Below are 9,379 nucleotides of genomic sequence, written 5' to 3' on the forward strand. Positions count from 1 at the left end.
CAGAGATCATGCCACTGCACTCCAGCTTGGGCAACAGAGTGAGACTCTGCCTAAAATAATAATAACAAGAATAATCTAAGAACCTTATGAGACATTTAAAAAATGAAGGTTCCGGCTGGGTACGGTAACTCACACCTGTAATTCCAGCACTTTGGGAGGCCGAGGCAGGTGGATCAGGAGCCCAAGACCAGCCTGGCCAACATGGTGAAACCCCATCTCTACTAAAAATACAAAACAAACAAAAAAAAAAATTAGTGGGGCGTGGTGGCACCTGTAATCCCAGCTACTTGAGAGGCTGAGGCAGGAGAATTTCTTGAACCCAGAAGGCAGAGGTGGCTGTTGGCTGATATCATTGCCTTGCACTCCAGTCTAGGCGACAGAGCAACTTGTCTCGAGAAAAAAAAAAAAATGCTGGGCGTGGTGGCACACACCTGTAGTCCCAGCTACTTGGGAGGCTGAGGCAGGAGAATTGCTTAAACCCAGGAGTCAGAGGTTGCAAAATGAAGGTCCCATAAGGTTCTCTACTGTCATTCCTCTTTTTTCCAAAAGCTTTTTCAATCCTTAGTAGAAGCAATTTAAATTACTATAATACATTTCTCTTAAATTCTAAAATAAGTTGATAATTTTCCAGTTCTAGCATTTATATGTGTATATATGATCTTTTTTGTGTTTTTTTTTTTCTTTAGATGGAGTATCTGTCGACCACAGAGTGCAGTGGCACCATCTAGGATCACTGCAACCGCTACCCCTGGGTTCAAGCAATTCTCCTACCTCAGCTTCCTGAGTAGCTGGGATTACTGGTGTGCACCACCATGCCCAGGTAATTTTTGTATTTTTAGCAGAGACAGGGTTTCATCATGTTGGTCAGGCTGGTCTCCAACTCCTGACCTTGTGATCTGCCTGCCTTGGCCTCCCAAAGTGCTGGGATTACAGGCGTGTCACCGTGCCCGGCCTCATATAATCTTATATACCAGCTTCATTCTACTTGAACCTCAAATGAAAGAGCCATTTATTTGTGAGGAAACAGTTATTGAAGTGTTAGGGTACCTGGTATGGTGGCACACCTGTAGTCTAAGCTACTTCGAGGTGGGAGGATCACTGGAGCCCGGGAGGTCCAGACTGCAGTGAACTGTGATTGCGCCACTGCCCTCAGTCTGCGTGACAGAGTAAGATTCTGTCTCAAAAAAAAAAAAAAAAAAAAAAAAGTTGGAGAAAACAGAAAGTCGAAGTGGCTCACACCTGTAATCCTAGCATTTTGGGAGGCCAAGGCAGGTGGATCCCTTGAGCCTAGGTGTTTGAGACCAGTGGCAAACACCTGTTTCTACAAAAAATAATACAAAAATTAGCCAGCACAGTGGTGTGCACCTATAGTCACAGCTATTTGGGAGGCTGAGGTGGGAGAATCACCTGAACCAGGGAGGTTGAGGTTGCAGGGTCCACAGAGTGAGACCCTGTCTCAAAAAAAAAAAAAAAAAAAAGAGGCTGGGTGCAGTGGCTAATGCCTGTAATCCCAGCACTTTGGGAGGCCAAGGTGGGCAGATCACAAGGTCAAGAGTTCGAGACCAGCCTGGCCAGCACAGTGAAACCCCTTCTCTACTAAAAAAAAAAAAATACAAAAAATTAGCCAGGCATGGTAGTGCATGCCTGTAATCCCAGCTACTCAGAAGGCTGAGGTAGGAGAATCTCTTGAATCCAGGAGGCGAAGGTTGCAGTGAGCCAAGATCATACCACTGCACTCCAGCCTGGGCTACAGAGTAAGACTCCGTCTCAAATAAAAGGAAAAAAGAAAAAAAGAGGAGGTCACCAGCAACCATGTATTTTGCCTTTCTAGTAGAAAGGGTACTTCAGGATAACCTGATAAACAGCCCTAGTTAATGGCTCCCTTTTCTGTGAGAACTTCAGCTAACATATATGGTGTTGTAAACCCTAAAAAAATAACCCGAAATGTTCTTAGGGCACCAACTTATTTACTGCAAAGTCGGGCTCCTTTCTGAGTTGGTGGGTTCTCTGGATTGAGGAGGCCCAGGATCCCCATACAGCAGTTTTTAACTCTTCCTAATGATAATGGATACCAGACTAGAAGTGACCTTTTGCCAGGACCATCATCCGTCCAGCTGGGGAAACCCGAGTGTCGTTTCCTAAGCAGGGAAAAGGGTTGCCGCTTTTCTGTGGGAAAGGGAGCTGGCGCCACTCCAGAGACTCACAGCCCCAGTGAGTGCTAGACAGAAAAATGGGGGAGGATGGGCAGCCTCCCTTTTTCTGGACTTCTGCACCAAGGATCTTCCTGGGGCTGCTCAGAATTGCCTGCTCCCTTGTACCCAGCATAGATGAAAATATGCTTTGGGGCTGGGCAAGGTGGCTCACACCTGTAATTCCAGCAATTTGGGAGGCCAAGGTGGGTGGATCACGAGGTCAGGAGTTCAAGACCAGCCTGGCCTATATAGTGAAACCCTATCTCTAAAAAAACAAAAAAAGGAAGAAAATATGCTTTGATTAATCCTCCGAATTAAACCATGGTGTTGGGTTTAACCACAAAAAAGAAAGAAAATATGCTCTGGTTAATCCTCCGAATTAAACCATGGTGTTGGGGAGTGACCATAGGTGCCTGTCTCCCTGCGCCAGAGGAAGGCTTAGAGTGCTAAGGAGGAAAGAGCATCAAAGTAGGAGTCCACAGACCTGGGTTCCAGTGCTAGTGCCAACACTAACCTGCAAGTGACGTCTGGCAAGCCACCTGTCTTCTGCAGGCTTTCTTTTCCCTGTCTGTCAAATGAGGAGGTGGGATTTGATGGTCTCTCTGATGGCTTAGTGTTAGTCCCTGGAATCTTGAGAGAGGAGTGGACTCCTAGATCCTGCTCACTGAGATTGGTGTCAGCTGCTGCTGAGGGATGTTGGAAGGGGAACACAGGGAAAGGTGATTTTGGGAGAGAGATGAGAGGTAGGTTTTTGTTTTGTTTTGTTTTTTGAGACAGCGTTTTGCTCTTCTTGCCTAGACTGGAATGAAATGGCACAATCTTGGCTCACTGCAGCCTCTGCCTCCCGGGTTCAAGCGATTTCACTGCCTCGGCCTCCTGAATAGCTGGGATTACAGGCATGCATCACCACACCCAGCTAATTTTGTATTTTTAGTAGAGCCGGGGTTTCTCCATGTTGGTCAGGTTGGTCGCAAACTCCTAACCTGAGGTGATCCGCCGGCCTCAGCCTCCCAAACGGCTGGCATTACGAGCGTGAGCCACCTTGCCCTGCCTAAGAGAGGTGAGTTTTTAAAAAGGGGTTTACGCCAGGCACGGTGGCTCACACCTGTAGTCCCCGCACTTTGGGAGGACGAAGCCAACAGATCACTTGAGCAGGAGTTCAAGACCAGCCTGGGCAAAATAGTGTAGACCCCGTCTCTAAAATAATAAAAATTGAAAAAATTAGCTGGGCATGGGGGCATGTGCCTGTAGTCCCAGCTACACAGGAGGCTGAAGTGGCAGGATTGCTTGAATCCTGGAGGTCGAGGCTGCAGTGAGCCATGATTGGGCCACTGCACTCCAGCCTGGGTGAAAGAGTGAGACCCTGCCTCAAAAAGGGGGGTTGGTGGGTGGGCTTTACTTTCTATTTGATTGTCCATCTTAATTCTACTTTGTTAGGACAATTCTAAAAGGAACTCAGAGGAGCTTCGCAGCCCCTCACCACCACCGTGACCCCAAGCAAGTTCTCTCTTCCTTCCCTGCCACAAACAACCCCTTAAACTTACCCCTGGGTTGGTAACCTGCTTGGGGCTGATGATGAGGAAATCAGAAAGGCCTCTTTGAAAAGACTGTAAAGGGCAAGGGTCCTTTTGCGCTCAAAAACTAGTCACAGGCAAATACAAGATTTTGCCTATAATTTCAGAATCTCCTGATGCACCCGACTCCCAGATCTTGAGGATTTTCGCATGAGCAGTTCAAGCGAGAGGGAAACAGAGCAACACTCTTCGGACCTGATTCCCTTCCTCAGCTCGCATTCCTCTGCCCGTCCCGCTCCCGCCGCCAGCGGAGGCCCTAGTCTCCCGCTCCAACTATTCCAACCATCCAGGGAAGGGTGGGGCGTTCGGCTCTTGGGTCCCCCTCCGCCGGCCCCCCTCGTCGGTCTCCCCTTCTGCCCCGGTCCCTCCCTTTCTGAGGTGGGTCCAGCCAATAAGCGGCCAGACTCCGGGGTTTGGCCCGAGAGCCGGGGAGCTCACCGATTCCCCGCCCAGCAGTTCTGGCCGCTGTCCCGGTGCGCACGGACGTGGCTCGAGTTTCCTCTGCTCTCTGCTCTCGCTCGCTCGCTCTCCCCCCTTCTCCTCCTTCTCTCCAGGTCTCCCGCTCCAGCTCCAGCTCCACCCGGCCGGCCCCGCACGGCTCCGGGTAGCCATGGAGGACGTTTCGCTCTATATCGTCGAGCGGCCGCTTCCCGGGTACCCCGACGCGGAGGCCCCGGAGCCTGCCCACGCTGGGGCGCAGGCGGCGGAGGAGCCGTCTGGGGCCGGCTCGGAAGAGCTGATCAAATCGGACCAGGTGAACGGCGTGCTGGTGCTGAGTCTCCTGGACAAAATCATCGGCGCCGTAGACCAGATCCAGCTTACCCAAGCCCAGCTGGAGGAGCGGCAGGCGGAGATGGAGGGCGCCGTGCAGAGCATCCAGGGCGAGCTGAGCAAGCTGGGCAAGGCGCACGCCACCACGAGCAACACAGTGAGCAAGCTGCTGGAGAAGGTGCGCAAGGTCAGCGTCAACGTGAAGACCGTGCGCGGTAGCCTGGAGCGCCAGGCGGGGCAGATCAAGAAGCTGGAGGTCAACGAGGCTGAACTGCTGCGGCGCCGCAACTTTAAAGTCATGATCTACCAGGTGAGCCCACGGGGCTGACCGCGCCCAGAGCTCCCGCGCCCGGCTTGCGTCCACGCCTGGGATTTGGGTTGGAGACCTGTCCGTGGCGCGGTTGTCCTCCCAGCCTGGCCCGGGCGCCGGGGAGATCCACCCTCCTTCCGGCGAGCGCCGCTGGGGTGGGGTTGGGTGGGGTGGGGTGGGGTGGAGGGAGCGGCGGACTCCAGGGACGCGTAGAGGGGCGCGCTCTGCACCCCTCACCTCCCCACTCAGACCCTCTCCGGTCTCAAACTTGTAGCAGAACCGAATTAGGGGGTGGATTCGAGGACGCTGCCCCTAGCAGACCGCTCCTTCCCTAATTGGCTCTGTCGAACGTCTTCCTCCTTGGGGGAAGTTTCTAGGAAAGTCAGGGGTCCCTGGCGATCGTTGGGGTCCGCTGTAAGCGGACACGCCGCGGGGCCCGGGCCTGGGGCCTCCGCGCCTGCGGGCCTGATATAGCGGGTGATTCAGGACTCAGGCACGCACCCGCGGGGGCTGCGCCAAGCGTGGGACGCGACCGCCAACCTCTTTCGCCGACCCTGCGCCCCCGCGGCCCCCCACCGGCCTCGGCGGCACAACCCCGTCCCCTTGCTGTGCTCTGCTCCTGCCCTCCAGGCACTTTCAGGCCCTTGAGAACACCCTCGCCCGTGGCGCGCGGGCACCCTGGGCCTCCTGGAAGCGGGCGGGGCTGGGCGGGGGAAGAGGGGGCGTTAGGACTGCAAGAGGGGCTGGTGGAGGGGGTGGACAGCCGGGGTCCGGCGGTTTGGGCGCAGTTTGGGCTTGGTGAATCACCCTGCATGCCTGCGGGGGCGGGGGCCGGGCGCGGCAGAGCAGCCGGCGGGGGGAGGCTGGCACCCCCCGGCTGCTTTCTTTGCACTTCTCCCCATTCCTCCCGCTTGGATAAAAATGTAGCTTTTGGATCGTAACCCCTGATAAACCTGGGAGTCTCGGGTTTCTAAGCTGCTCCTCTCCACGCCGCCTCCGCAGTGCCATCGGGGATGAGATCTTGCGCTGGGCGGGAAGGGTTCCAGCCTGTCTCCTCCCGGCCTCCCAAATGCCGGCTGATGCTCCTAACCCCAGGGAGGCGGGATCATGTGGGGCAAGGGGTTAGTCTACTCTCCCGTCTCCCCTTCCTCTCCCTGCGGAAGGGAATGGAAAGAAAGAGAAGGCTGAATTTCCCACACCCTCCAAGTTAGAAGATTCCTCTCCCGGAGCCGTGGCTCCCTGACTGCTCTGGGGCCTGGTAAAGCCGAGTTCTGAGTGACCATCTGGGGTGAGGTGAGGGGGTCCCTGGCTTGCTCTCCCCAGGAGGAGTTGAGATAGATGCAGATCGGGACAAGTATTTGGGAAGAGCAGAGACAGAAAAAGTGAGTCAGCCGGTAGCTATCTGAGGTGGCAAGATAGGCAGACACGGCGCTTGTCCCCCTCCCCACCCTTACCTACCAATGAGTAACTCCTCCCAGGAGGGGCATATATGTGGCTTTTAAAAAGCTTTGCTTCCCCTACTTAAGTACTATTTGGATAGAAAACATTTTTCCTGAGCTATTTCCACTTAGTCTAACTGCTTGGAGGAAGCAGGATGAGAGGGGAGCTTTTGACAGTTGTTTTTTTGGGTTTTTTTTTGTTTTTTTTTTGAGACGGAGTTTCGCTCTTGTTACCCAGGCTGGAGTGCAATGGCGCGATCTCGGCTCACCGCAACCTCCGCCTCCTGGGTTCAGGCAATTCTCCTGCCTCAGCCTCCTGAGTAGCTGGGATTACAGGCACGTGCCACCATGCTCAGCTGAATTTTTGTATTTTTAGTAGAGACGGGGTTTCACCATGTTGACCAGGATGGTCTCGATCTCTTGACCTTCTGATCCACCCGCCTCGGCCTCCCAAAGTGCTGGGATTACAGGCGTGAGCCACCGCGCCCGGCTTTTGACAGTTTTTTAAAGAGACCTGCTTAGTACTGGAGACATAGAGAGGAGGGGAACAAGACAGGGGTCTGGGACAGCAAGTCAGCTCTACATTTCCTCCAGAGGCTGGTGTGGCCAAGGGTCACCATGAAGAGCCAGAGGGGTGACCCTTCTCACTCTAACTGTCCCAGACCATAAAACCTGGGAATGCTCTTGGTCTCGAGGTAAACTTCCCTTTGCCAAAGATGGAGATTCTGAGAGAAGAAGGAAAGGTATGGAAGGAGAAAGACCTCTCTGCAGAGGCCAGTGGCATCTCTCTGTTATGCACTCTCTAGCAATCTGCAGGGATGTGTCTGTATTTTGGGGGGTGGGAGGGAATAATTTCTAATCACAGGTGGCTTCAAATGCATCTGTACTAAACCAAGGCCAGTGGGGGACAGAGTTAAGGGTAGCTCAAATGGGGTCCGCAAACTCACAGGGGGAATAACCAAGAGCTAAAGTGGTCCCAACCTAGCGAGGAATTCAGAGGTAAGGAAAAGATTCCAGCAAATGGGCTGGGGCTTGGGAATGCAGAACCTCCCTGAGCTGCAGAGCAGATGTTCCAGGTGGAGACGATGGGGTGGGGATCCAGCTGCTGGAGGAAAGCAGAGGCTGCTCCTGCTCCTCCCCGAGGTCTGCAGGCCTGAGAAGAGAAGGAGGTAAAAATAGCTCTGTGCCTTGGCAGGCCTATTAGGGAAGATTGGGGGCAGCAGCATTTATGGTAAAGTCCGGCTGAAGGGGGAGGATGCTTGAGTGGCCAGGCAAAGAGACAGAGATTTAGAGAAAGGCTCCTGGGATGGTGTGAGTTCTCTGGAGCGGTCATGGGGCAGGGATGCTCCTATATTCCCCAGTGCCAGGGTGGGAGATGATGATGTGGCATGGGGGTGGGGCAGAGGAGAACACCAAGGGATGGGAGGGCCCCAGTTGTGGGATCAAGATATCTGACCTTCCACACCCTATTCCTGGGGAGAAAAGGAGGGAATCCCTTGTGTGGCCCCACCCCAGATTCAGGGAACTTCTAGACTTAATGATTTCACAGCTTAAGTTGGCATTTGACCACACACACACACACACACACACACACACACAAGAAATTCAGCACCTCCCACCCCAAGATATCACAGCCCTCATCTTAAACTCACTTCTGACTCATTATTGCCCTTCTCTGGCATTTCCTTCCCTGTCTCCCAAACAAAACCTAGCAGTTTGGCATCGCATCCTATCAGGCGACACTTAGCTAGCAACAGCTAGTGAATGAGGGAAGTGAATTCTACTAGTTACAGGAGTTAGTGGACCCAGGGCTGCAGGTGGATCAGGCCAGGTTGTGAGTATAGAGGCAGTTGCTGAAAATACCATGCAGAGGCCAGGTGCAGTGGCTCATGCCTGTAATCCCAGCACTTTGGTAGGCCGAGGCGGGTGGATCGCAAGGTCAAGAGATCGAGACCATCCTGGTCAACATGGTGAAACCCCGTCTCTACTAAAAATACAAAAAATTAGCTGGGCATGGTGGCGCGTGCCTGTAATCCCAGCGACTCGGGAGGCTGGGGCAGGAGAATTGCCTGAACCCAGGAGGCGGAGGTTGCGGTGAGCCGAGATCGCGCCATTGCACTCCAGCCTGGGTAACGAGCGAAACTCCGTCTCAAAATAAATAAATAAATAAATAAAATAAAAAAAAATAGTTATAACAAATTAAATAATAAAAGACCATGCAGATAGGTGGAGCTATGATATTAAAGAGCCAATTCTTCCAGGCAACAGTTGGTTTTGGTGGAGAGGGGTTTATTTTATTTTGTTTTTCAGACAGGGTCTCACTCTGTTGCCCAAGCTGTAGTGCAGTGGCATAATCATAGCTTACTGCAGCCCTGAACTCCTGGGCTCAAGTGATCCTCCTTCAGCCTCTCAAGTAGCTAGGACTACAGGTGCCCACCACCATGCCCAGCAAATTTTTTTTTTAAATCTTTTATAGAGTCCAGGGTCTCACTTTGTTGCCTAGGCTGATCTCAAACTCCTGGGTTCAAACAGTTCTCCTGCCAGGGCCTCCCAAAGTGCTGGGACTACAGGCAGCCAGTTTATTTTTTAATTTAAAAAAGGCTTTATTTTTGGCCGGGTGCAGTCGCTCACACCTGTAATCCCAGCACTTTGGGAGGCCGAGGCAGGCGGATCACCTGATGTCAGGAGTTCGAGACCAGCCTGACCGACATGGAGAAACCCAATCTCTACTAAAAATACAAAATTAGCCGGGCATGGTGGCGCATGCCAGTAATCCCAGGTACTGGGGAGGCTGAGGCAGGAGAATTGCTTGAACCCGGGAGGCGAAGGTTGCCGTGAGCCAAGATCACTCCATTGCACTCCAGCCTGGGCAACAAGAGTGAAACTCTGTCTCAAAAAAAAAAAAAAAAAGGCCGGGCGCGGTGGCTCAAGCCTGTAATCCCAGCACTTTGGGAGGCCGAGGCGGGTGGATCACGAGGTCAAGAGATCGAGACCATCCTGGTCAACATGGTGAAACCCCGTCTCTACTAAAACTACAAAAAATTAGCTGGGATTACAGGCACGCGCCACCATGCCCAGCTGATTTTTTGTAGT

At 53.0% G+C, this 9,379-nt stretch overlaps 1 protein-coding gene across 1 annotated transcript in view; it reads left to right on the forward strand.

The window, feature by feature from the left end:
- Nucleotides 1–3,964: 3,964 nt before the first annotated feature.
- Nucleotides 3,965–9,379, forward strand: part of CAVIN1 (caveolae associated protein 1) — a 24,900-nt gene continuing 19,485 nt past the window's right edge. Inside the window, exon 1 of the mRNA XM_032279615.1 lies at nucleotides 3,965–4,847. Within this exon, the coding sequence (XP_032135506.1) occupies nucleotides 4,377–4,847 (471 nt within the window). The 5' untranslated portion in view covers nucleotides 3,965–4,376. The remainder of the gene's footprint in view (nucleotides 4,848–9,379) is intronic.

Source organism: Sapajus apella, unplaced genomic scaffold (assembly GCF_009761245.1).
Source record: "Sapajus apella isolate SASKATOON/1434 unplaced genomic scaffold, GSC_monkey_1.0 scaffold12, whole genome shotgun sequence".
NCBI classification, from domain to species: domain Eukaryota; kingdom Metazoa; phylum Chordata; class Mammalia; order Primates; family Cebidae; genus Sapajus; species Sapajus apella.